Source organism: Prionailurus viverrinus, chromosome B1, assembly GCF_022837055.1.
Source record: "Prionailurus viverrinus isolate Anna chromosome B1, UM_Priviv_1.0, whole genome shotgun sequence".
NCBI classification, from domain to species: Eukaryota; Metazoa; Chordata; class Mammalia; order Carnivora; family Felidae; genus Prionailurus; species Prionailurus viverrinus.
Window position 1 is genome coordinate 165,848,523 of NC_062564.1, and position 27,577 is coordinate 165,876,099.

At 40.5% G+C, this 27,577-nt stretch overlaps 1 protein-coding gene across 1 annotated transcript in view; it reads left to right on the plus strand.

Moving 5' to 3' along the window:
• The window catches only part of CNGA1 (cyclic nucleotide gated channel subunit alpha 1), a 34,629-nt gene extending 7,762 nt beyond the window's left edge, over positions 1-26,867 (plus strand). The window contains exons 2-9 of the mRNA XM_047856290.1: positions 5,396-5,516; positions 6,379-6,501; positions 7,946-8,008; positions 12,291-12,332; positions 12,422-12,532; positions 14,185-14,292; positions 15,050-15,156; positions 24,784-26,867. Of these exons, the coding sequence (XP_047712246.1) occupies positions 5,410-5,516; positions 6,379-6,501; positions 7,946-8,008; positions 12,291-12,332; positions 12,422-12,532; positions 14,185-14,292; positions 15,050-15,156; positions 24,784-26,198 (2,076 nt within the window). The 5' untranslated portion in view covers positions 5,396-5,409 and the 3' untranslated portion in view covers positions 26,199-26,867. The remainder of the gene's footprint in view (positions 1-5,395; positions 5,517-6,378; positions 6,502-7,945; positions 8,009-12,290; positions 12,333-12,421; positions 12,533-14,184; positions 14,293-15,049; positions 15,157-24,783) is intronic.
• Positions 26,868-27,577: the final 710 nt, after the last annotated feature.

Sequence of the window (27,577 nt, forward strand, 5' to 3'; positions counted from 1 at the left end):
GCTTTACATGCTTAAACAACATGTCCAAAACTATACACTGATGGATGCATATGTAGGCATGCGGTAGGAGGGAGAATGGTCTGGAGGAACACACCCCAAATTTACAGTAGTGGTTGCTTCTGGGAGGTAGGGAACGGGACAGTAAGAACAGCACTGGGAGGTAGCAATTTCTTAAAGGGCTGTAACTTTAGGCAAAAAGTTTTATTGTTTTTCACTTACCATAAAAGGTGTGGATGCAAATTTGACAAAAGGCAAAAGGTAATGATAATTCTCGGTGGTAGAACTATGGATGATATCATTTTTGTACTGTTTTGCATTTTGAAATAAGGGTCACTACGTGTATCCACTAAGTACTTAATTTATATGATACAAAATTTAAAAGGTACAAAATATTCCCTCTTCCTCTCCTATCATCTAGTCCCATCCATAGTTCCTCTTCTTAGAGGAAGGTAATCACTGGTACCAATTTCTTGTGGCATCTCTCCCTCTGTCTACACATGTGTGCGCACACGTGCACACACACACACACACACACACACACAGGAAATTATATATCCTTTTTCCCTGCACATGGTACTATATTATATCTTTGAGGACTTTCAATACCTGTTCATATAGAAGTGTCTTCTTATTAAAAAACTATTTTTAATGTTTATTTATTTTTGAGAGAGAGAGAGAGAGAGAGAGAGAGCATGAGCAGGGGAGAGGCAGAGATAGAGGGAGACACAGAATCTGAAGCAGGCTCCAGGCTCTGAACTGTCAGCACACAGCCTGATATGGGGCTCGAACACACGAGCAGCGAGATCATGACCCGAGCTGAAGTTGGGCGCTTAACCGACTGAGCCACCCAGGTGCCCCTCTTTGGGCTTCTTTTTTACAGCATCTGGCAGAGAACTTTGTATACAGTACTTATTTATTGAATTGGACGTAGACATTACTTGCTTGTTATGTATATATTCAATTCATTGCTAACATACAGAAAGAAAATGAAACTTTTATATTGATTTTTATCCTGAGACCTTGCCAAGTTTACTAATTTGTTCAATTTCCTTTTTTGTAGATTCTTTAGGGTTGTCGAATACACTATTATGTCATCTGCAAATAAAGATAGTTTAATTTCTTCACTGTATGGATATCTTTTATTTTTTTATATTTAAATATTTTGGGGGGCTTGTTGCAAGAGACAGCACAATGTTGAACACCTCTAAAATATCCTTGCCTTGTTCTTGACTTTAGGGAGAACATGTTCAGTCTTTTATCATTAAGTATGTTATTAATTATAGGTTTTTTGTACATGTTCTTTATTGGGTTGAGGAAGTTCCTTTCTATTCTGAATTTGCTGAGATTTTGTATTATGAATAGGTGTTGAATTTTGTCAATGCCTTTTCTTCATCTGTTGAAATTATCATATGACTTTTCTCATCTTTCTTCTATTAACATAGCGAATTTTACAGACCATTTTTCAAATCAAAGTCTATATTTTTTATATTCTGTTATGAAATTGACTTCTTGTTACAATAGTTGTTTGTGAAATTTGTCTTCAGGAATTGATTCTAAAGTTTTCAGATTTGTAGATCTGAAATGTCAGAGAAGTAACAGCGATGTTGAAGCCTTTCCTGATAGTTAATTCGTGTCTCTCGCTACTATAATCAGAAATACAGATATGACTGGGGTAGTGCACCAAGATCAATAGCATAGAGTAATGTTCCTTTAAGTGTGACTCAGGAACCCCTCGAAACAGAATTACTTATGGTGCTTGATGAAATTGTAGATTCGTGTCTGCTCGAATTCATACTTCATTCGTACCCTGAGAGCAGGGCTGTGATATCTGCATTTTAAACAAGTTTCACAGGTATCCTTCCTACTAAATTTAGAATTTACTGCTGCATACTAAATTATGTTTGGATGTGTGGATTTGAGATTGGGGGTTCACAACATCTTTATTGGATATAAAAGAGATTTTATTATTCTGATTTTATACATGATAAAATTGAGGTTCAGTAAGGTTAAAAAAAACTCACTTGAGTTCATTCAGGTAGTGAGAGAGTCAGGATTTGAACCCAAGTTAGAGCCTGATGTCAATCAATAGAATAGATGACTTCCTGGGAATTCATAGTTTATATTCCAAATTAATTTTTCCTGAACTCTCCATAAGATTTTCCCTGTCATTTGCTTTGCTTTATCTTTGTTCGGGTTTTTACATCCTCATTTAAGTGAGAAATTTTTGTGATTCAGCTAAACATGAAAACTGAACCTTACTTTATTTTTTGAAAAGTTAAAAAAAAAGTTTATTTAGTTTTGAAAGGGAGAAAGACAGAGCACGGCTCGGGGAGGGGAAGAGAGACAAGAAAACACAGAATCCAAAGCACAGAGCCCGGCACAGGGCTCGGGTTCAGGAATTGTGAGATCAGGACCTGAACTGAAGTTGGATGCTCAACCAACTGAGCCACCCAGACACCCCTGAAACTTATTTTTAAAAGCAGCTGTTTCTCTTTGATTCACAAATTTTGATTTAAAATTCATATTCGGGAAAACCAGCAAAGCAATGAATTCTCTAAAAGAAGAATCTTTTCGTTCTTTTTAGATGCCTTCTTAACAATCCTATGATACCAAAAAGAGTTGAAAAGTATATGAAAAACGTCAACATTTACTGTTAAAAACCCTTTCCCAAGCAACAGACTAATTTTGTGTTTTAATACAATGCAAAACATTTTAATGTAAAAATGCAAAATAAAATACAGTATTAGCAGCGAGGTTCCAATAGCATACGAAAAGAGGAATTTACCATAATCAAGAAGAGTTTATTTCATAACTATTAAAATAATTCATTAATACAGTTCATCATGTTAATAGAAAAAAATTAAAAGGAAAAATACTATTTCTATAAAAGTAAGAGATTCTTTAAGAAAAATCAATATTCATTCCTATTTCTAATTTTAAAAAATTGATAAAATAAGATTGAATGGAGACTTCCTTAACACGAATCAAACATTTCTCTCAAACCAAGTGTTGTCACCATGCTTGAGGGTAAAATGCTGAAAATATTTGTATTGTTTTTTTAATTTTTTTTTAATGTTTATTTATTTCTGAGACAGAGAGAGACAGAGCATGAGTTGGGGAGGGGCAGAGAGAGGGAAACACAGAATCAGAAGCACGCTCCAGGCTCTGAGCTGTCAGCACAGAGCCCAATGCAGAGCTCGAACCCACAGACCGTGAGATCATGACCTGAGCCGAAGTCGGTCGCTGAACCCACTGAGCCACCCAGGCGCCCCAATGCTAAAAATATTTGTATAAAGCCCAAACCACACTTAGGTATCTGTTAAGACAATGTTGATATCAAGATACGTATTATGTTCTGGAACTTTTTAGTCAAGATAATTAGCCACCTGGGTGGCTCAGTCAGTTAAGCAGCTGTCTCTTGGTTTTGGCTCAGGTTATGATCTCATAGTTTGGTGAGTTTGAGTCCCATGTCCAGCTCTGCACCTCTCTCTCTTCCCCTGTCTCTCTGCCCCTCGCCCCTCATGCTGTTTCTGTGTCTCTCAAAATAAATAAGCCCCTAATGTGGGGCTTGAATTCATGAACCCTACGATCATGACCTGGGTCGAAATCAAGTCCGATGCTTCACCAGCTGAGCCACCCAGGCGCCCCCAAAAGCAAATCATTCCTTAACATATTTTACTATAAAGAATGAAGTGTTTTATACATTTTTTTCCATATCAAATGATTCCTTCTCTCTCTCTCTCTCTCTCTTTATTTTTGCTTTTCTATGTTATTAATAACAAAGGCAAATTTGTTGCCCAAACCTAGAACTCAGTGGTAGAAAAATAACAAAGGAAATCTCCCCAAGTCATACAATAAAAACTTGGGAGTGCAGGCTAGGTGTGTGTTGTGGTGTAGGGGATGGATAGATGACCCGCCATCTTGGGAAGGTAGAGGTATGGGAGGTATTGAAGTTGTCTAGCACCCCACAGTCCTCCTCTCACCGCCTTGACCTTTTTTGGGTCTTCATCCCCAGACCATGGCACACACCTTCAATACAAGAGCCGGTCAACAGTGGCATTTTTCTTGGAGTGACCAGATATTGGTTTTTTGGGTTTTTTTTTTTCCTGCCGACACTGGGAGCTTTTAGAGTGAGGAAACTTGGTCTGGGAGAGGGGAGGCTGGGATGGACACCCAGCACCCATCTTGAGGGATTTGCCTCCAGGCAGATTTGGAGGAAACACCACCGTGGATGAAAAGCCCAGAGGGCAGCGCGGTAACTGTCAAGCAAGCGGGGTGGAGGGGAGGCGCCAGCTGGGCCCTGTGGCCCGGCTGGGCTTCCAAGTCAATGGTCGCAAAGCAGCGGCTGTATCTCCCCACAGGCACACCGTTCGTGCCCACCAGGAACTTCTCCGAGGTTCCAGGCGACGTGGTTGCAGCACACCGGAGGCCAGCAGACGACCGTGAGAGGTCGCTAAGGGCAGTGGCGTGGTCTCTGGGTGACTGCAGAGCCTCGCCTGGAAGGTGATGCGCAGCGCGCCTGCGCTCCATTCAGCGCGTCTGTCCAAGAGCCAGAGGTTGGTCTCGAACTGCCAACTGCCGCGGGGTAGAACGTACCTGGGGGAATTCAGAATCCCTTCGTTCTGGGCATTCTCCTGATGCCTGAGATGGTTGCACGAGCAGCCGAGCACTATATGTAATCATTTAGAGGCCTTGCTAAATGTGTCACATCCAGTTTTTCCTCCGAAGTTTAAATACCACTCAAGAACCCCCCCTCCCCCGCCCGCCCCCGCTCTGTTTTTTTGGAATGCTTGTAGAAATTCATAGCTGATTACAGTCATTTTGGTATTTTATTTTACTGCTTTTTATTACTTGTTTGATCTGTATGTGAGGTCCCTATAGTTTTGTTCTCTGACAACATTGCCTGAATATTTTAAAGCTGGGGTAAATTCAGGGGCACCTGGGTGGCTCCGTGGGTTAAGCCAGGTCATGATCTCACAGGTGGTGAGTTCGAGCCACGTGTGGGGGGGCTCTGTGCTGACAGCTCAGAGCCTGGGGCCTGCTTCGGATTCTGTCTCTCTCTCTCTCTCTCTCTCTCTCTGCCCCTCCCCTGCTTGTGCTCTGTCTCTCTCTCAAAAATAAAAATAAACATTAAAAGAAAAAGCTGTGGTAAACCCAAAATTAAGAAAAAAAAGTTTACACCTCTGATATATTCTTGAATTAAAAAAATACACAAAAAACCTGGCTAGTGGTAATGAAGGGCTTAGGCCACATCTATATCCTATTAGAGGATAAGTCCTATATATAACTGGAAATAAAATTATGATGAGAGCCTTAGATGAATGGTAGAGTGAAACTTTTGATTGTATATGTAAATATATAGTCTTTCTACTAAGAAGACTTTTTTTCTCCCCAGGTATTAAACTAACCATGAAGAAAAATATTATCAATACACGGTTCTCTTTTATAAACGTTCCCAATGTGATTGTTCCAGATATTGAAAAGGAAATAAGAAGGATGGAAAATGGAGCATGCAGGTAAATCCATGCATTGATAATACCAGCCACCGCTAATAAATTTAACTAGGCTTGGTTTCAGTTTAACTTTTAATTTGTGACTTTACCCTTGGTAATTTATTTGATTTTGTGAATGTGTTTATACTTTGGAACAGCATAACTTGTCTCACAAGTGAACAGAGATATTATTGGGGTGATTATTTAGAAGCACTTAGGCCAGGCCTTTTCTCATGGGACATTTCAAATCTAAAGGGGTGGCATTGCCATAGGTGAATGTGAAAATAATAGAAAGTGTGATATGCTGAATGTTTTGGAAGTATAATTTAAAGTGGCTACCCCATGAATGCATAGACATTTATACACATATTTATTTTTCGTGGAAAGAAATGTTATTACAGGTTAGTCCATACAAATGTATAATGTGACCTAAAAACATAGATATCATACTTTCTATTTGATAAATATTAACGTTAATCAATGCGTCAAGTAATAGAAATATGGAAGACCTAGAAAGTGGTTTCTGAACTACAATTCAGTAGTATGCACTGAATTATGCATATATTCTATCTAATTCCATGTATTCTAGAAGTTCTCATTTCCCTCTAATTAAAATGGGGGTAGGGGCACTCGGGTGACTCAGTTGGTTGAGCATCCGACTCTTGATTTTGGCTCAGGTCTTGATTTCAGGGTCATGGGATACAGCCCCACATTGGGCTTCGTGCTGGGTGTGAGGCCCACTTAAAAAAAAAGAAAAAGTGTCATATGTTAGTTTGAGAGGGAAGGAGAAAAGATGAGGCAGTGGTCCTCCTAATGAGAAACATTATTCCTTCATAATAATTTAAAACATTGATCTAATTCACCTCTGCCTCCTATTGGACCGTAGCTCCTTTTCTGATGATGATGATGATGACGACAGTGCCTCCATGTTTGAAGAGTCAGAGAATGAAACCCCCCATGCAGGGGATTCCTTTAGAAATAACTCACGCAGAAGGGGACCAACACAGAGGTGAGCAGTATAATCTATCCCTCCGTATCTCTTTCTAAACTATTATTTAGAGGAAAGAAAGGTATTCTACTCCTCCATTTAGTGGGCTTGTCAATGCTCCTGCTACCCAGCCACTGTGCAGGATCTCAGGAGTAACTTGCTACTTATTCTTTTCCTCTCGTGGAAAGCACAGGCTGATGATTATAGATGCCCACGGGGCTTTGAGTCACAAACACTCTTGCTGATCATTTCCCCTGAGACTGGTCTCTGCCCCTTTAGAACCTGATGCCTCAGTCCTCTCTGACTTCCTCCGCCTTTCTGATCCTTCTTTCAGGGCCCTGAGGCAATGGTATGTGGGAAGGGTTGGCTGTCATCCTCTGAAATGCTGTATCCCATTTGCCCCTACTTTCAGGGAAGTTGAGCACAGGAGTGAGTAGCTAGAACAGAAAAGCTAAAAATCCTTAGTAGGAAATGAAGCACTCATGAGAACTTCACACACGTGCCTCTAAGGGTGTGGGCACGAATGTGATTTTGGTGTGGACCAGGAGTTCCCATATTGTGGGACACATTTACTTTTTCTTTGCTTTTTCTCCCTCCTTTTTTCCTCTCTCTTATTTCTGCTTCCACCAACAACCTTCAGTTTCCCCAGTGTTTTTTATTTGTCTTTTCTTCTCTTCCAATCTTCTCTGACAATCTAAGTCTTAGATGTCTTGCTGGCATCCAAGTTGCCTCACTTGAGGCCATGGAGGATGCTAATTTTTGGTGCTAGTATTGATTGATAGGTGTTTACTAATCACTTTGGTTCATCGCATTGATATTTAGCAATTCAAGCTTCATGGAGGCTCTATATTTTCAAAATTTGTCTAGACAATAGTTAGTAACTGAAGATAATTTTTTCTTGAAAAAAATTTTTGTAATGTTTATTTATTTTTGAGAGAGAGAGAGAGACAGAGCACGAATGGGGGAGGGGCATAGAGAGAGGGAGATGCAGAATCCCAAGCAGGCTCCAGGCTCTGGGCTGTGTGCACAGAGCCCAACACAGGGCTCGAATTCACCAACCGCAAGGTCATGAACTGCAAGATCGTGAGCAGAGAGATCATGACCTGAGCCAAAGTCGCCTGCTACACTGACTGAGCCACCCAGATGCCCTGATACTTTGTTCTTTAAGACTTCTTGGGGCACCTGGGTGGCTCAGTCAGTTAAGCATCTGACTCTTGATTTTGGCTCAGGTCATGATCTCATGGTTTGTGAGTTCAAGCCCTACGTCAGGCTCTGCACTGAAGGCATGGAGCCTGCATGGGATTCTCTCTCTCTCCCTCTATCTCTGTCCCTCCCCTGCTCATGCTCTCTCTCTCTCTTAAAATAAATAAACATTAAAAAAACAATTTTTTAAAAAAGACTGTTCTTTAATGGCATTATGCAGATGGTAACTATTATGATTTTACTGTACTTTTTCATTTTCCAGGGAGCACTACCTGCCTGGTACCATTGCACTTTTCAACGTTAACAACAGCAGCAATAAGGAGCAGTAAGTACATTTACAATAGAAAACCAAAGCTTTGCTGTTAAAGAACACCTGTCAAATGTAGGAATATATCTGAATCTGCTATAGAGGAGAACTTTATTAGGAAAACTCTATTTAATGCAATGGCAATGGTATTCTATTATTTTGTCATGTGGTTATTTACTTCTGAAAAATGTGGCTACCCATATTAAAAGCAGCATGTATTTAGGTATGTATGTGTGTTTAAATACATATAGAAAACCATGTCTCCTGTGTAAATGCAGTTGCCCCACCTGGTGGACAAAAATAAATGAAATATCAGTAATCCTTTCCATTCTGAGCCAGTGTGCCTTAGGTCAATTCCTCAGGAGACGATCTCTGAGAAGGGAGTTAGAGGAGCAGAACGGGGCAGAGGGAGAAGATGAACTTCAGAGAATAGAGTTGATATGCCATACGATCCCATGGGAAACTCTAGAGCAGGGATGGCCCTTCAGAGTTGTGTCCTAGTTAGGCAGTAGGACCGGGCCTTTACCCTCATGCACACTGTAGTCATAGTCACCCTTATTCCTGATGGATTTCAGCCCCTTGTCACTGTGCCTTTCTTGAGTTATAGCTGCCGTATTTGTCCATTTACCACTAAAACTGGGCTGGAGAACACCAAAGGCACCAGAGTGGATCATCTATGTGCCAAATACATCCCCCTCACCCACTCTAACACAGCAACACTATCTAGTTCTGATTAAAGAACTTGCTTCATGCCTTGCATGAGGGGCCTAAAGTGACTGGGGAGCAGTCATAGCTTAATGTTTAATGGGACACCTACTGTGTTCCCTGGAAGACACGTGACCTATCTGGAAGCCTTTAGATCCACAGAGCAGAAAGTTGCGGGGATAAGCACACATTTCCTATGTGAATCACTCCTACTTCAACTCCTTGGTTCCCAGACCCATGCATGGCCATTTCCTTTTCCACACAAAAGGGATGACTGGGCACTGCTTGGAGCTGTGACATTAGAAAGATTAACTTTACCATTGTCTTTCAAGGTCACTTCTAAGGAGGGCTATGGTATAGACATAGCCCATTTTGGCTTGTATCCTGATGTCAAGCTGACCCATTCATCGACCAGATCATTGATGATGACCTGTCCTGTAAGACCCACACAATGACCCTGGTGGAGAGTTGAAGAGTAGGAGCTGATGCAACGGTGGTAGATGACATGACGGAAGGGTAGTGAGCACCTGCTCAATCCCAGATATACCACTTCATCATGTGATAGATTGCTGTACAACCTCATGACTTGTTAGTTCTGACAGAATCCAACTCATGGTCAACAGTCATCTTCTGTTCCATGGTTAGTCAGTCCTCTTTCGAGGCCCTATTAACATGATGCCATTGATATAGTGGACCAATGTGACGCTCCAAGGAATGTCCAGATAGTCCAGGTCCCTCTAGGCTGTGTCATGACATTAAGCAGGACAGATAACATAGCCCTGGAAGAGACTATAAATGTGCCATTTTCCATCCCATAACTATTTCAGATCCTCTTCTCTGATAGTGATAAAAAAAAAATAACACAGTCACTGTGACTGGCCCAGAACTTTAGGTATATGGTTTAGATAGCACAAATGCATTGTTTTTCACATTTGCCACAGGAGCCACAATTGGGGCTGCTATGTGCTTGATTTTCAATAGTCTACTGCTGTTCATGAGTATCCATGTGAATTTTGTAGGGACAAGACATTGAATTAAATGTGAGGGGACTACCACCCCTGCATGCATTAGGTCTTTAAGGGTCTCATTTTCTTTCCCTCCTGTTTAGGATGCAATATTTTTTTCGGCCAGCAGGTAGGAGGCAGCTTGAGAGCTTCCACTTGGCCCTCCCCCTTATGATAGCTCTTACTCTACAAGTTAAGGAACTAGTAGGGATAGGGTTCTGCCAATGACCAAATATATGCATCCACTTACATTCCAGTTAACATTGAGGAACTGGAGAAATGACCACAATAGGGGTCCTTAGATCCAGCGGAAACCCCCTAAGTTGTAAATCATACAGGATTCTGTTATTAGTAGGTCACCATATGCTGCCCCCCACTTTAATGGGAGGCATGATGACGCTTCAATCCCTGGGTCTCAATAACAGCTTGGGTCTTTTGCCAAACAGTCTTTAATGTATCTAGGTACTCCCTCTTCTCCCAGCGTATAGTCACCTATGTAAGTGACCATGGGTTTTCTCTGGGGAAAGACTGGGGAAATCATTACTGAGTATACTGGTCATGGTGTTTGCAGAGTCTTTCTTCATGGGGGCTTGGCTCCCTCTTCAGTCAGTGGTTTCATTTCTGAGAACTGGCTCAGGTTTAGAAACTACTCATAAGGTTGTGACTTTTTATCCAGTTAAGTTGCCTTCAACCTCTTAATCATCCATACCTGATAGGTTTTCATTGTATACATTAAACAGTACCCCAACAAACCAAAAGGATGCCCATCTATCTAGGAATCCAGTATACAATTAACTTCTTCTATAGCTGTCTATGAGTTAAACCCTCTGGCTACCATGCTCACCTTCATGGTAATTATAGTTATTGGACCCATCTCTCCTCTGATGTGTAAGCACTGCCACCGATCTCTTATTCCCAGGTTCTGTCATCTCAATTGCTCTCAGGGAACCCAGTTGTGCACCCAGTTCAGCATCTCCCACTACTAGCTCTGGCTTATAGAGGACAATACCACTGAGTTTCTTAATGATGCTGGTGCACCTCTCACCAGCATATTCCTTATCATTTTTGTGTCCTCTGAGCCCTCTTAGGGACCATAGTCAGTTGGTGGGTTATCTTCCTTACTTGGTATGTCCACTTCAGCACATCACTTCTCTCAGTCTTCCTGATACCTTCCTCCACCGTCTGTCATGGCACTTTGTAATTTCTATTACACTTAGCACAAATCATCATTTTTTCTGAGCTTCTGAGAGCCATCCCAGCAGTGTGTTGGCACCATTTCCATGGATCTGGGCTAGGGTGTTGAAGCCTATAACACAAGAATATGCTGTCATGGCAATAAATTCTCCCTTGTCCAGTTTTATGTTCTGTTCCCCTTTGTACGTGACAGTCTTAGGTGCCAAGCCCCATGTCTTTATCTAATTTATTTCATATTTCTCCTCAATAGCAGCATTCTACTTTTCCTGGGCTATTGATATGCAGACTAAATTCACTTGTAAATTTGCACCTGAAAATTTTCTTCCTTTTAGTGTCCTCACTCTTCTCAACCACTCCAACTCTTACCCATGCTTTGAGGCCTAGCCCTATCTCCCTTTAACATCCTCTCTGACTACCCTAGTGGTAGTCAATGCCTGTCCATTCATGTCTGAATAATAAACTTTCCCAAGACATCTGAGCCAACAATGGCAACCTGTTTTGACCGTAGGTCTGCCTGACTCCAGAATCCATTCTTCAGCTAATAGAACCAACTGTAGGAAGGAGCCTCAAATCGCATAATCTCCACTGCAGAAGAAATTGTATATAGAGAAAAGGTGATCTCAAATTCAGTGAATGATTCTAAGAATTGGGATTCCACTGTGTGGAATTTTTTGACTACTCATAAAAAATTGCTTCAGTCAGGATTGCCCTTCTAAAGAAAATTGATGGCATTTTCTTGAAATTCTCCAAGCTCTTACTCAATAATAAATATAAGTGATATCAAGAAGCTTACATTTTTTTTTTTTTTAATTTTTTTTAACGTTTTTTTTATTTTTGAGACAGAGAGAGACAGAGCATGAACGGGGGAGGGTCAAAGAGAGGGAGACACAGAATCTGAAACAGGCTCCAGGCTCTGAGCTGTCAGCACAGAGCCCGACGCGGGGCTCGAACTCACGGACCGCGAGATCATGACCTGAGCCGAAGTCGGACGCTTAACCGACCGAGCCACCCAGGCGCCCCAAGAAGCTTACATTTTAAATAATAATTTTTTTTTGTACACATGGAGACTTTTTGAAAGTGCACTCTTGGGGGTTGTTGTTTTCTAAATTTCCCTTGTTGGATTTATGCCTTTATCCACCTCCCTTGTCTTCAATTTTCCATGTGTACTAACCCAGGAATGTTTGTTTGTTTGTTTGTTTGTTTGCTTGTTTTATTATCTAGGTGTAGGTCTATTTTTGTATAACTCTCCATTAGAAGACCAGATTTCTAGTTCTTAGCACGCGGGCAGGTCTCTGAAGACAAGGTTCAGATTTCTTGCTCAATAGAGAGGGAAGTAAATAAGAATGGAAGTCAGGATGTAATTTGATTGTGTGACTTAGATATTATTTCTTCTTTAGAGAACCAAAAGAAAAAAAGAAAAAGAAGAAAGAAAAGAAGAGGTAAGTTAGGCTTTGGCATGAATGATCCCAGATTTTTCGGCCCATAACATTTTCATATTTTATTACTGACTACATCTCTCACTTTTCAGCAAGTCAGATGATAAAAATGTAGATAAAAAGGACTCAGAGAAGAAAAAGAAGAAAGAAAAGGAAAAAGAGAAGAAAAAGAAAGAGGAGAAAGGCAAAGATAAGAAAGAAGAGTAAGTGTTTTTACTGGCATTGAACTTAGGAATTAATTTGTAATGGATTTTGGATGCAAGGATAATTTCCTAAAAGTTTATAATTATGAAACCTTGTGTAAAAGACTAAATAGATTGTTATCTAATGGGAATTAATTTTTTTTCTTTTTTCCTTAAAGTGACCAATGGTAGTTTTATTCTTACTTTTCTCATCAAGACTTTTCAATGTTATGGTTAACTGACTTCCTCAAGTCCTGGTGAAGATAAATTTACCATTCGGAGATATTTGGATTTCAAGAGAATTAGGTTTCTAGGGTCTTACCATTAATTTTTTTAAATTGAAATAAAAATTTAATAATTTTACTAACATTTTTGAGTAATAAATACTGTATGGCAAATACTCCAAAGTAAGCTAGTCTCCTTGCAAAAGCCATGCTTAATTCTGAGAGCAGGACAGGGTGCCTGGGTGGCTCAGTCAATTAAGGGTCTGACTTGCACTTGGGTCATGATCTCGCAGACTTTGAGTTCCAGCCCGCATTGGGTTCTGTGCTGACAGGTCAGAGCCTGGACCCTGCTTCTGACTCTGTGTTTCTTTCTCTCTCTGTCTCTCTCTCTCTCTCTCAAAAAATCAAAACATTAAAAAAAATTCTGAGCTCAGTATAAATGCTTATTAAAACTCCAACCATTTGCAAGATCTTTTGTAAGCAAACATTTGAGGGTTAGAATTTCATAAGGGTGAGGCCGAATGATATTTTCAAAACTATCTTTTTACTTTTTATTAAAGGGGAAATTCTTTTCTAAGCTTAAAGAAAACTCTTTTTCTTTACCAGATAATATTCACTTATTTGTGCCTGCTAGAAAGTCATTGAAGTTCTTACAAAGGAAAAAGTCCTTTGCAATATAGGCTTGGGGTGCCTGGCTGGCTCAGTCAGCAGAGGGGGCGACTCTTCCTCTCGGGTTGTTAAGTTCAAGCTCCAGTGTGGAGCTTGAACTTGGGTGTAGAGATTATTTAAAAATAATATCTTTAAAAACAAAAAAAAACCCAACCCCTCTCCCCAAACCCAATAGAGGCTTGATACTAGGCAATTAAAAAAAATTTTCCATTTGACGATATATTTCCTTCCTTCCTTCCTTCCTTCCTTCCACCTCCTATTGCCTCTTCATCCTTCATAGATGCTTATGAACAAGTGCCTTTTATTAGATTGTGTTATAGTCTTCTTTCCACACAGATGAGAGCTCCCTCTCACAGTGTAGTTCCTGATTATTTTGTTACCTGGTAGGAAAAGTGGTAACACCACCATTCTCTCACCACCTACAACCTACCAAAGAAGTCTATGGAATATTCAGAATCTGGCATGATCTGTGCCATTATTCCTTTTCAGTGGCTGAATTGATGGAAGTATCTGCAGCATGGCAGTAAAACAGGGCTTTAATAAAAGTCTAACGTAAGGTTTAATGTAAGACTAATAATTTAACCATCTATCCAGCCCTCACTAGGCAATTGCTGATGTCTAATACACTCATGCCAAGCTAATCTTCTCCCTGGAGGGTGAGCTTCTCCAGCTTAGTTCTGTTTCATTAATTGTGGATAATGGACATAACCATATTTAATATGTGAAATAAAAATTTTCTTGTTTCTTGGTACCTTCTACTTCATTTCAAATTGCTGCTAGGGAGAAGAAAGAAGTCACAGTTATTGATCCCTCAGGAAACACATACTACAACTGGCTGTTTTGCATCACCTTACCTGTCATGTACAACTGGACTATGATTATTGCAAGGTATCTATATATTTTTGTGGATCTCAATTTGCTTCTAGTTTCTGAGTTAACTGACTTAATGGTTTGGTCCAGAGCTCTTCAGGACATACATCCTTTCTCCACCTCAGGTTGTAAAGAGAGGTTATGTTATTCTCAATGTGTTTTCCTGACATCAGGAGAAGATGTATTGGTTCCCAGTATACTTGGAAATCCAGTACTGGAGTGAAGTGTGGGGGGATAGTTTTAAACTTTTGATTGCTGAGTCATTTTATTAGAATTTTGGGAGAAACTTTATTTTTGTGGCCTAAGAAAAAAACATTGCCAGGAGTGGAAAAAGATAAAAAAAATTTAGGTTGTTTTAGAGCAAGATCTGTTTCTCAGGTATGTCTACGGTTCTCTGTCTTTTAGATAGTAAACATCTCAGCAACCCAGGACCAAGCACAATTCCTGGAAGCATTTTGGGTACAGATAGTCAATAAGAACCTGTTTATCAATGTGTATAAGCCAATATATTTTGACATTAGCTTGAGGCCATTTATTCTTATTTGATGTTTCCACAAAGCGAACTAGTGTAATCGAAAGAATGTTGGAATTCAGACGCATGAGAAAAATAAATCAAACCATTCAGATCCGGAAAAGCTGTGGTTGATTAAATGAACTCTAAGGACCCTCTCAGCCTTAGTGCATTATACCTCTTACCACGATAAAAAGTATACAGAGAAGACTTTTACTTAAACTGGCTCCCAGTTCATTTTATTTACATGTTTTTCTTTTACAGAGCATGTTTTGATGAACTTCAGTCTGATTACTTAGAATATTGGCTCATTTTTGATTACCTATCAGACATAGTCTATCTTCTTGATATGTTTGTACGAACGAGGACAGGTAAATACGTTCAGCTTTGGATATTTTGCAATGTTGTGCTTTTAGCTCTATAGTAAAATTTGAAATTTTTTAATTCAAGTCTTCTTCAAAATAAGCTCACAGATCTACTTTAGAAGAAAAAGCACCGTTGGAAACAAGAATACCATATATTCACCCACAAGCTTAGGCTACTCCAACGGATTCAGGTTACTTGGCAACATTTTGAATGTGGATTGGTGGCTTTCCTCCATTATCTTGTTCATGGGTTTTATGCCAGTGGGAGGAATAGAGAGAACAGAAATATTGTGCCAGCTCTATGGTGAAAAGGTAATTGCTACCTCACAGGAGATTCCATGAAGAGGCATGGGGAGAAATCAGTGTATCCGGCATAGCTGTACTAGACATTTTATAACAGTACACACATCCTTATTTTATTTTATTTTATTTTATTTTTATTTTTTTTCAATATATGAAATTTATTGTCAAATTTGTTTCCATACAACCCCCAGTGCTCATCGCAAAAGGTGCCCTCCTCAATACCCCTCACCCAACCTCCCCTCCCTCCCACCCCCCATCAACCCTCAGTTTGTTCTCAGTTTTTTTTTTCAACGGTTTTTTTTTTTTTAATTTTTGGGACAGAGAGAGACAGAGCATGAACGGGGGAGGGGCAGAGAGAGAGGGAGACACAGAATCGGAAACAGGCTCCAGGCTCTGAGCCATCAGCCCAGAGCCTGACGCGGGGCTCGAACTCACGGACCGCGAGATCGTGACCTGGCTGAAGTCGGACGCTTAACCGACTGCGCCACCCAGGCGCCCCTGTTCTCAGTTTTTAAGAGTCTCTTATGCTTTGGCTCTCTCCCACTCTAACCTCCTTTTTTTTTCTTCCCCTCCCCCATGGGTTTCTGTTAAGTTTCTCAGGATCCACCTAAGTGTGAAACATATGGTATCTGTCTTTCTCTGTATGACTTATTTCACTTAGCATCACACTCTCCAGTTCCATCCACGTTGCTACAAAGGGCTATATTTCATTCTTTCTCATTGCCACGTAGTACTCCATTGTGTATATAAACCACAATTTCTTTATCCATTCATCAGTTGATGGACATTTAGGCTCTTTCCATAATTTGGCTATTGTTGAAAGTGCTGCTATAAACATTGGGGTACAAGTGCCCCTATGCATCAGCACTCCTGTATCCCTTGGGTAAATTCCTAGCAGTGCTACTGCTGGGTCATAGGGTAGGTCTATTTTCAGTTTTTTGAGGAACCTCCACACTGTTTTCCAGAGTGGCTGCACCAGTTTGCATTCCCACCAACAGTGCAAGAGGGTTCCCATTTCTCCACATGCTCTCCAGCATCTATAGTCTCCTGATTTGTTCATTTTGGCCACTCTGACTGGTGTGAGGTGATATCTGAGTGTGGTTTTGATTTGTATTTCCCTGATGAGGAGTGACGTTGAGCATCTTTTCATGTGCCTGTTGGCCATCCGGATGTCTTCTTTAGAGAAGTGTCTATTCATGTTTTCTGCCCATTTCTTCACTGGGTTATTTGTTTTTCAGGTGTGGAATTTGGTGAGCTCTTTATAGATTTTGGATACTAGCCCTTTGTCCAATATGTCATTTGCAAATATCTTTTCCCATTCCGTTGGTTTCCTTTTAGTTTTGTTGGTTGTTTCCTTTGCTGTGCAGAAGCTTTTTATCTTGATGAGGTCCCAGTAGTTCATTTTTGCTTTTAATCCCCTTGCCTTTGGGGATGTGTCAAGTAAGAAATTGCTGCAGCTGAGGTCAGAGGGGTCTTTTCCTGCTTTCTCCTCTAGCGTTTTGATGGTTTCCTGTCTCACATTCAGGTCCTTTATCCATTTTGAGTTTATTTTTTGTGAATGGTATGAGAAAGTGGTCTAGTTTCAATCTTCTGCATGTAGCTGTCCAGTTCTCCCAGCACCATTTGTTAAAGAGACTGTCTTTTTTCCATTGGATGTTCTTTCCTGCTTTGTCAAAGATTGGTTGGCCATACATTTGTGGGTCTAGTTCTGGGGTTTCTATTCTATTCCATTGGTCTGTGTGTCTGTTTTGGTGCCAATACCATGCTGTCTTGATGATGACAGCTTTGTAGTAGAGGCTAAAGTCTGGGATTGTGATGCCTCCTGCTTTGGTCTTCTTCAAAGTTACTTTGGCTATTCGGGGCCTTTTGTGGTTCCATATGAATTTTAGGATTGCTTGTTCTAGTTTCGAGAAGAATGCTGGTGCAATTTTGATTGGGATTGCATTGAATGTGTAGATAGCTTTGGGTAGTATTGACATTTTAACAATATTTATTCTTCCAATCCATGAGCATGGAATGTTTTTCCATTTCTTTATATCTTCTTCAATTTCCTTCATAAGCTTTCTATAGTTTTCAGCATACAGATCTTTTACATCTTTGGTTAGATTCATTCCTAGGTATTTTATGGTTCTTGGTGCAATTGTGAATGGGATCAGTTTCTTTATTTATCTTTCTGTTGCTTCATTATTAGAGTATAAGAATGCAACTGATTTCTGTACATTGATTTTGTATCCTGCAACTTTGCTAAATTCATGTACCAGTCCTAGCAGACTTTTGGTGGAGTCTATCAGGTTTTCCACGTATAATATCATGTCATCTGCAAAAAGTGAAAGCTTAACTTCATCTTTGCCAATTTTGATGCCTTTGATTTCCTTTTGTTGTCTGATTGCTGATGCTAGAACTTCCAACACTATGTTAAACAACAGCGGTGAGAGTGGACATCCCTGTTGTGTTCCTGATCTCAAGGAAAAAGCTCTCAGTTTTTCCCCATTGAGTATGATGTTAGCTGTGGGCTTTTCATAAATGGCTTTTATGATCTTTAAGTATGTTCCTTCTATCCCGACTTTCTCGAGGGTTTTTACTAAGAAAGGTTGCTGAATTTTGTCAAAGGCCTTTTCTGCATCGATTGACAGGATCATATGGTTTTTATCTTTTCTTTTATTAATGTGATGTATCATGTTGATTGATTTGTGAATGTTGAACCAGCCCTGCATCCCAGGAATGAATCCCACTTGATCATGGTGAATAATTCTTTTTATATGCTGCTGAATTCGATTTGCTAGTATCTTATTGAGAATTTTTGCATCCATATTCATCAGGGATATTGGCCTGTAGTTCTCTTTTTCTACTGGGTCTCTCTCTGGTTTAGGAATCAAAGTAATACTGGCATCATAGAATGAGTCTGGAAGTTTTCCTTCCCTTTCTATTTCTTGGAATAGCTTGAGACGGATAGGTAATATCTCTGCTTTAAACGTCTGGTAGAACTCCCCTGGGAAGCCATCTGGTCCTGGACTCTTATTTGTTGGGAGATTTTTGATGACTGATTCAATGTCTTCACTGGTTATGGGTCTGTTCAAGCTTTCTATTTCCTCCTGATTGACCTTTGGAAGTGTGTGGGTGTTTAGGAATTTGTCCATTTCTTCCAGGTTGTCCAGTTTGTTGGCATATAATTTTTCATAGTATTCCCTGATAATTGCTTGTATTTCTGAGGGATTGGTTTTAATAATTCCATTTTCATTCATGATTTTATCTATTTGGGTCATCTCCCTTTTCTTTTTGAGAAGCCTGGCTAGAGGTATACCAATTTTGTTTATTTTTTCAAAACACCAACTCTTGGTTTCGTTGATCTGCTCTACAGTTTTTTTAGATTCTATATTGTTTATTTCTGCTCTGATCTTTATTATTTCTCTTCTTCTGCTGGGTTTAGGCTGCCTTTGCTGTTCTGCTTCTAGTTCCTTTAGGTGTGCTGTTAGATTTTGTATTTGGGATTTTTCTTGTTTCTTGAGATAGGCCTGGATTGCAGTGTATTTTCCTCTCAGGACTGCCTTCGCTGCATCCCAAAGCGTTTGGATTGTTGTATTTTCATTTTCATTTGTTTCCATATATTTTTTAATTTCTTCTCCAATTGCCTGGTTGACCCACTCATTCTTTAGTAGAGTGTTCTTTAACCTTCATGCTTTTGGAGGTTTTCCAGACTTTTTCCTGTGGCTGATTTCAAGCTTCATAGCATTGTGGTCTGAAAGTATGCATGGTATGATTTCAATTCTTGTATACTTATGAAGGGCTGTTTTGTGACCCAGTGTGTGATCTATCTTGGAGAATGTTCCATGTGCACTCAAGAAGAAAGTATATTCTGTTGCTTTGGGATGCAGAGTTCTAAATATATCTGTCAAGTCCATCTGATCCAATGTATCATTCAGGGCCCTTGTTTCTTTATTGACCATGTGTCTAGATGATCTATCCATTTCTGTAAGTGGAGTGTTAAAGTCCCCTGCAATTACCACATTCTTATCAATAAGGTTGCTTATGTTTGTGAGTAATTCTTTTATATATTTGGGGGCTCCTGTATTCAGCACATAGACATTTATAATTGTTAGCTCTTCCTGATGGATAGACCCTGTGATTATTATATAATGCCCTTCATCTCTTGTTACAGCCTTTAATTTAAAGTCTAGTTTGTCTGATAGAAGTATGGCTATTCCAGCTTTCTTCTGACTTCCAGTGGCATGATAAATAGTTCTCCATCCCCTCACTCTCAATCTGAAGGTGTCCTCAGGTCTAAAATGAGTCTCCTGTAGACAGCAAATAGATGGGTCTTGTTTTTTTATCCATTCTGATACCCTGTGTCTTTTGGTTGGTGCATTTAGTCCATTTACATTCAATATTATTATAGAAAGATATGGGTTTAGAGTCATTGTGATGTCCGTAGGTTTCATGCTTGTAGTGATGTCTCTGATATTTTGTCTCACAGGATCCCCCTTAGGATCTCTTGTAGGGCTGTTTTAGTGGTGACGAATTCCTTCAGTTTTTGTTTGTTTGGGAAGGCCTTTATCTCTCCTTCTATTCTAAATGACAGACTTGCTGGATAAAGGATTCTTGGCTGCATATTTTTTCTGTTCCTCACATTGAAGATTTCCTGCCATTCCTTTCTGGCCTGCCAGGTTTCAGTAGAGAGATCAGTCACGAGTCTTATAGGTCTCCCTTTATATGTTAGAGCACGTTTATCTCTAGCTGCTTTCAGAATTTTCTCTTTATCCTTGAATTTTGCCAGTTTCACTATGATATGTTGTGCAGAAGATCGATTCAAGTTACGTCTGAAGGGAGTTCTCTGTGCCTCTTGGATTTCAATGCCTTTTTCCTTCCCCAGTTCAGGGAAGTTCTCAGCTATGATTTCTTCAAGTACCCCTTCAGCACCTCTCCCTCTCTCTTCCTCCTCTGGAATACCAATTATGCATAGATTATTTCTCTTTAGTGCATCACTTAGTTCTATAATTTTCCCCTTATACTCCTGGATTTTTTTATCTCTCTTTTTCTCAGCTTCTTCTTTTTCTATAATTTATCTTCTAGTTCACCTATTCTCTCCTCTGTCTCTTCAATCCGAGCCGTGGTTGTCTCCATTTTATTTTGCAGTTCATTAATAGCATTTTTTAGCTCCTCCTGGCTGTTCCTTAGACCCTTGATCTCTGTAGCAAGAGATTCTCTGCTGTCCTTTATACTGTTTTCAAGCCCAGCGATTAATTTTATGACTATTATTCTAAATTCAGTTTCTGTTATATAGTTTAAATCATTTTTGATCAGTTCGTTAGCTGTCGTTATTTCCTGGAGGTTTTTTTGAGGGGAATTCTTCCATTTCATCATTTTGGATTGTCCCTGGAGTGGTGCGGGACTGCAGGGCACTTCCCCTGTGTTGTCTTGGATAACTTGTGTTGGTGGGCGGGGCCGCAGTCAGACCTGATGTCTGCCCCCAGCCCACTGCTGGGGCCACAGTCAGACTGGTGTTGCCTTCTCTTCCCCTCTCCTAGGGGCAGGATTCACTGTGGGGTGGCGTGGCCCATCTGGGCTACTTGTACACTGCCAGGCTTATGGTGCTGGGGATCTGATGTATTAGCTGGGGTGGGTAGGCAAGGTGCACGGGGGCAGGAGGGGCAGCCTTAGCTCACTTTTCCTTTGGAGATCTGCTTTGGGAGGGGCCCTGTGGCACCGAGAGGGAGTCAGACCCGCTGGAGGGATGGATCCGCAGAAGCACCGTGTTGGGTGTTTGCGTGGTGTAAGCAAGTTCCCTGGCAGGAACCAGTTCCCTTTGGGATTTTGGCTGGGGGTGGGCGAGGGAGATGGCACTGGGGAGTGCCTTTGTTCCCCGCCAAGCTGCGTTCTGTCGTCAGGGGCTCAACAACTCTCCCTCCCGTTGTCCTCCAGCCCTCCCGCTCTCCGAGCAAAGCTGTTAACTTATAACCTTCCAGCTGTTAAGTCCCGCTTACTGTCCGAACACACTCTGTCCGGCCCCTCTGCTTTTGCAAGCTAGACTCGGGGCCTCTGCTTGGCCAGCGGGCCGCCCCTCTGCCCCTCTGCCCAGGCTCCCTCCCGCCAGTCCTTGTAGCGCACACCGCCTCTCCGCCCTTCCTACCCTCTTCTGTGGGCCTCTCGTCTGCACTTGGCTCCGGAGACTCCGTTCTGCTAGTCTTCTGGCCGTTTTCTGGGTTATTCAGGTACGTGTAGGTGGAATCTGAGTGATCAGCAGGACGTGGTGAGCCCAGCGTCCTCTTACACTGCCATCTTTCCCCCCATCCTTTTTTTAAAAAATATAATTTATTGTCAAATTGGCTAACATGCAGTGTGTAAAGTGTGCTCTTGGTTTTTGGGGTAGAGTCCCGTGGTTCATTTCTTATATACAATAACCATTGGTCATCCCAACAAGTGACCTCCTCATTACCCATTTTCCCCTCTCCCCCCCATCAACCCTCAGTTTGTTTTCTGTATTTAATAGTCTCTTATGCTTTGCTTCCCTCCCTCTCTGTTTGTAACTAATTTTTCCCCCTCCCCTTCCCCCATGGTCTTCTGTTAAGTTTCTCAAGATCCACATATGAGTGAAAACATATGATACCTATCTTTGTGTGAGTGACTTATTTCATTCAGCATAACACCTTCCAATTCCATCCACATTGCTACAAATGGCATGATTTCATTCTTTCTCATTGCCAAGTAGTATTCCATTATATATATAAACCACATCTTCTTTATCCATTCATCAGTTGATGGACATTTAGGTTTTATCCATAATTTGGCTATTGTTGAAAGTGCTGCTATAAACATTGGGGTACAAGTGCCCCTATGCATCAGCACTCCTGTATGGGTAAATTCCCATTGGGTAAATTCCTAGTAGTGCTATTGCTGGGTCATTGGGTAGTTCTATTTTTAATTTTTTGAGGAAACTCCACACTGTTTTCCAGAGTGGCTGCACCAGTTTGCATTCCCACCAGCAATGCAAGAGGGTTCCCATTTCTCCACATCCTCACCAGCATCTATAGTTTCCTGGTTTGTTCATGTTAGCCACTCTGTGGTGAGGTGGTATCAGTGTGGTTTTGATTTGTATTTCCCTGATGATGAATGATGTTGAGCATCTTTTCATGTGTCTCTTGGCCATCTGGATGTCTTCTTTGGAAAAGTGTCTATTCATGTCTTTTGCCTGTTTCTTCACTGGATTATTTGTTTTTCAGGTGTTGAGTTTGGTAAGTTCTTTATTGATTTTGGATACTAACCCTTTATCCGATATGTCATTTGCAAATATCTTTTCCCATTCCATTGGTTGCCTTTTAGTTTTGTTGATTGTTTCCTGTGCAGTGAAGAAGCTTTTATCTTGATGAGGTCCCAATAGTTCATTTTTGCTTTTAATTCCTTTGCCTTTGGAGATGTGTCGCGCAAGAAATTGCTGCGGCTGAGGTCAAAGAGGTTTTTTCCTGCTTTCTCATCTAGGGTTTTGATGGTTTCCTGTCTCACATTTAGGTCTTTCATCCATTTTGAGTTTATTTGTGTGTGTGGTGAAAGAAAGTGGTCTAGTTTCATTCTTCTGCATGTTGCTGTCCAGTTCTCACAGCACCATTTGCTAAAGAGACTGTCTTTTTTTCCATTGGATACTCTTTCCTCTTTGTCAAAGCTTATTTGGCCATATGTTTGTGGGTCCAACTCTGGGTTCTCTATTCTATTCCATTGGTCTGTTTTTGTGCCAATACCGTACTATCTTGATGATTACAGCTTTGTAGTAGAGGCTAAAGTCTGGGATTGTGATGCCTCCCACTTTGGTTTTCTTTTTCAACATTACTTTGGCTATTTGGGGTCTTTTGTGGTTCCATACAAATTTTAGGATTGCTTGTTCTAGCTTCGAGAAGAATGCTTGTGCAATTTTGATTGGGATTGCATTGAATGTGTAGATAGCTTTGGGTAGGATTGACATTTTAACAACACAGCACAGCGTTGGGTGCCTTGTTTCACTTTTTTTTTCCTTAGAGGATCTTTGTAGAAGAATTCCTTGTACTGGTTTATTTTCTAATTTTCATCATTGCAGGAGATGAGTTTTGTCTTGATGAACTCTTTACTGAAAGTTTGTGTAGGGGAGTTATTCTTGATTTGGGGTTTTAAGTGAATTTGTTGAGTTTTGCTTCTCCCGAAGCAATGAAGGTAAGCAGCAGTGAAATTCTAGCAACCCAAAGACTCTTTTGTGCTCCTACAGAGACAGAATTCTTACAAACATGGCTAGCATCTGGTTCCTTGGAAGGCTCATCTTTGTCTTTTAATACCATGAGCATGGAATGCTTTTCCATTTCTTTGTGTCTTCTTCAATTCCCTTCATAAACTTTCTATAGTTTTCAGCATACAGATCTTTTACATCTTTGGTTAGGTTTATTCCTAGGTATTTTATGGTTCTTGGTGCAATTCTGAATGGGATCAGTTTCTTGATTTCTCTTTCTAACAGTACACACATCCTTAACTCAACTTTGTGGTCATCATGAGGCATTACTGACCAGGGAGCAGGATCTGATAGCTTCCCATTTAAATATGCTTTTTAAGTAGGTATAAGCTTACTGTTTCTACACTGCTGTCTACATTCAAAGGTAACCACTGTACAGAGAATAGCATTTAAGAATCATTATGTAAAATAGGGACGTGTTGTAAATCCCAGTGTGCTGGAGCAATGTTCCTGTTATTCTGTCCTAGTCACAGCTCTGGTGGCCAGTATAGAAAGGGGAACAAATTCTTTCCTTGATAAAATGTATCAGAATGCTAAAAGTCACGGCCTACTGTGTTAACATTGGAGAAGGGAAGATCCCAGATGTGTAAGGAAGCCTGAGGGATAAGAAGGCTAGAGAAAATGAATCTTTGAAAGACATTTATTCTTCACATTGGTGGCACAAGCAAGAATACACATAATACACAGTAAGGCAGGTACCCAAATTTCAAGGGTGGGGCTAGGATTCTGGGAAGAGAGTGGTGTATGGCTTTAGGCACAAGAGCTGGGGTGTTTTAGAAAACTTCCCAAGAACACTGTTCTTGGCTTTATGTGCATAGACAGGCTGGATCTAGAGAGAATTGCAGATATACATTGTATGGAATCTCTCACTTTGCACTTACAAAGTTTTATTTTTTATTTCTGCAAAATAATATTTTCCGTAGCCATATGTTGATTGGTAGTCATATCTGATTGCATTGCTAAAAGCATTTTTACTGGAAATGAAGTCTTGTTTTGCACTCAGTGAAGTTCACTGAGGGTTATTTTAGAAAAAATTCCTAATGGCATAAAAGTGAAAAACATTAAAAAAATTTTTTTTTCTATTTTAGGTTACTTGGAACAAGGACTGCTGGTAAAGGAAGAGGTTAAACTCATAGAGAAATATAAATCAAACTTGCAATTTAAACTTGATTTTATATCACTGATACCAACCGATCTGCTGTATTTTAAGCTAGGGTGGAACTATCCAGAAATTAGATTGAACAGACTGTTAAGGATCTCTAGGATGTTTGAATTCTTCCAGAGAACAGAAACGAGAACAAACTACCCAAACATCTTCAGGATTTCTAATCTTGTTATGTATATTGTCATCATTATCCACTGGAATGCATGCGTGTACTTCTCTATTTCCAAAGCTATTGGATTTGGAAATGACACATGGGTGTATCCTGATGTTAATGATCCTGAATTTGGCCGTTTGGCTAGAAAATATGTGTACAGCCTTTACTGGTCTACACTGACTTTGACCACAATTGGTGAAACACCACCTCCTGTGAGGGATTCTGAGTTTGTCTTTGTGGTGGTTGATTTCTTAATCGGAGTGTTAATTTTTGCTACCATCGTTGGTAACATAGGTTCTATGATTTCCAACATGAATGCTGCCAGAGCAGAATTTCAAGCAAGAATTGATGCAATCAAGCAATATATGCATTTTCGAAATGTAAGCAAAGATATGGAAAAGAGAGTTATTAAATGGTTTGACTATCTGTGGACCAACCAAAAAACGGTTGATGAGAGAGAAGTCTTGAAGTATCTACCTGATAAGCTGAGAGCAGAGATCGCCATCAACGTTCACTTAGACACATTAAAAAAAGTGCGTATTTTTGCGGACTGTGAAGCTGGTCTATTGGTGGAGTTGGTCTTGAAATTACAGCCCCAAGTCTACAGTCCTGGAGATTACATTTGCAAGAAAGGGGATATCGGGCGAGAGATGTACATCATCAAGGAGGGGAAACTGGCTGTGGTGGCAGATGATGGAATCACTCAGTTTGTGGTATTGAGTGATGGTAGCTACTTTGGTGAGATCAGTATCCTTAACATTAAAGGTAGCAAAGCTGGCAATCGAAGAACAGCCAATATTAAAAGCATTGGCTACTCAGATCTCTTCTGTCTCTCAAAAGATGACCTCATGGAAGCTCTGACTGAGTACCCAGATGCCAAAACTATGTTAGAAGAGAAAGGAAGGCAAATCCTGATGAAAGATGGCCTGCTGGATATAAATGTCGCAAATGCTGGAAGTGATCCTAAGGATCTTGAGGAGAAGGTCACCCGAATGGAGGGGTCCGTAGACCTCTTGCAAACGAGGTTTGCTCGGATCCTGGCGGAGTATGAGTCAATGCAGCAGAAACTGAAGCAAAGACTCACTAAGGTCGAGCGATTTCTGAAACCACTTATTGACACAGAATTTTCAGCTCTTGAAGGATCTGGAGTTGAAAGTGGGCCCATGGACTCCACCCAGGACTGAAAACCTGGTTGTTAACAAGGACATGCCTCATGATCCTTTTGGTGATGTTATTAGGCCACCCTAATTTGGAAGAAGAGGAAGATTCAGCTGGGGGATTTTTCCATAAGGAAAATGTGCTTTGGTGCAGGGCACAAGGCCCACATACTCACTTGCGAGGTACTGTGATTAAAGAATCATCGTACTTAGGATTTTTCAGAATGGATAGTGTGCAAAGATATAGAATGATTGTCAGTCTCTATATCTTCTGATCTTTTTCATGTATGTTCCTTTTGTGTAATATGCTTTATAAAAGTGAATAAGTATCCTTCACTTTCAGGCATTTTTGGATCACTGAGGAGCAGCTGGGAATTACCATGTACATCATGTTCAGGGTACCATTTTGAAAAGAATTACAAGGCAGTAAAGTAAAATAAATCCTAAAATGAATACTCTTTATCTGATCATTTAGTAGGGAGTTTAGGATCTTATAGAGCATCAGAGTCATTTTAAGGATCATTTAGTAGGGAGTTTAGGATCTTACAGACCTTCAGAGTCATTTTAAGGGTAGTAATAATTGTACTTTTGGACTTGGGAAGCGTAGTTAAGAGAAACTTCTTACGATAAAAACATGACAAATTAGACTTCACATATATATGCTTATATATAAATATGTAACATTAAAATCATAAAATGTAGGAATCTTTTATAATAAATTTTTTAAAATTTCTCTGATTCTTTTTTTTTAATTAAAAAAATTTTTTTGAATGTTTACTTTTGAGAGAGAGAGAGTGAGAGACAGAGCATGAATGGGGGAGGGGCAGAGAGAGAGGGAGACACAGAATCCGAAGCAGGCTCCAGGCTCAAGCCCGACACAGTGCTCGAACTCAGAGCCATGAGATCATGACCTGAGCCGAAATCGGACGCTCAACCGACTGAGCAACCCAGGCGCCCCAAAATTTCTCTGATTCTTAAGGCCTGACAGCAATGACTACTATCTTCCTCATCTGACTGGCCAGCAATAAAAAAGGGATAAAAATAATTCTATTGCTGGGTGATTAACAAAGGAAATTGTTGTAATGTTAGAAAAGGAGATCTGAAAGGTCAATGGCAGCTTCTTAGAAATTCAGAATCTCAGGCCCTACCCTAGACCTACTGGATTAGAATCTACTTTTTAGCAAGACCCTTGGGTGATTCATACCTACATTAAAGCTTGAGGGGCGCCTGGGTGGCGCAGTCGGTTAAGCGTCCGACTTCAGCCAGGTCATGATCTCGCGGTCCGTGAGTTCGAGCCCCGCGTTGGGCTCTGGGCTGATGGTTCGGAGCCTGGAGCCTGTTTCCGATTCTGTGTCTCCCTCTCTCTCAGCCCCTCCCCCGTTCATGCTCTGTCTCTCTCTGTCCCA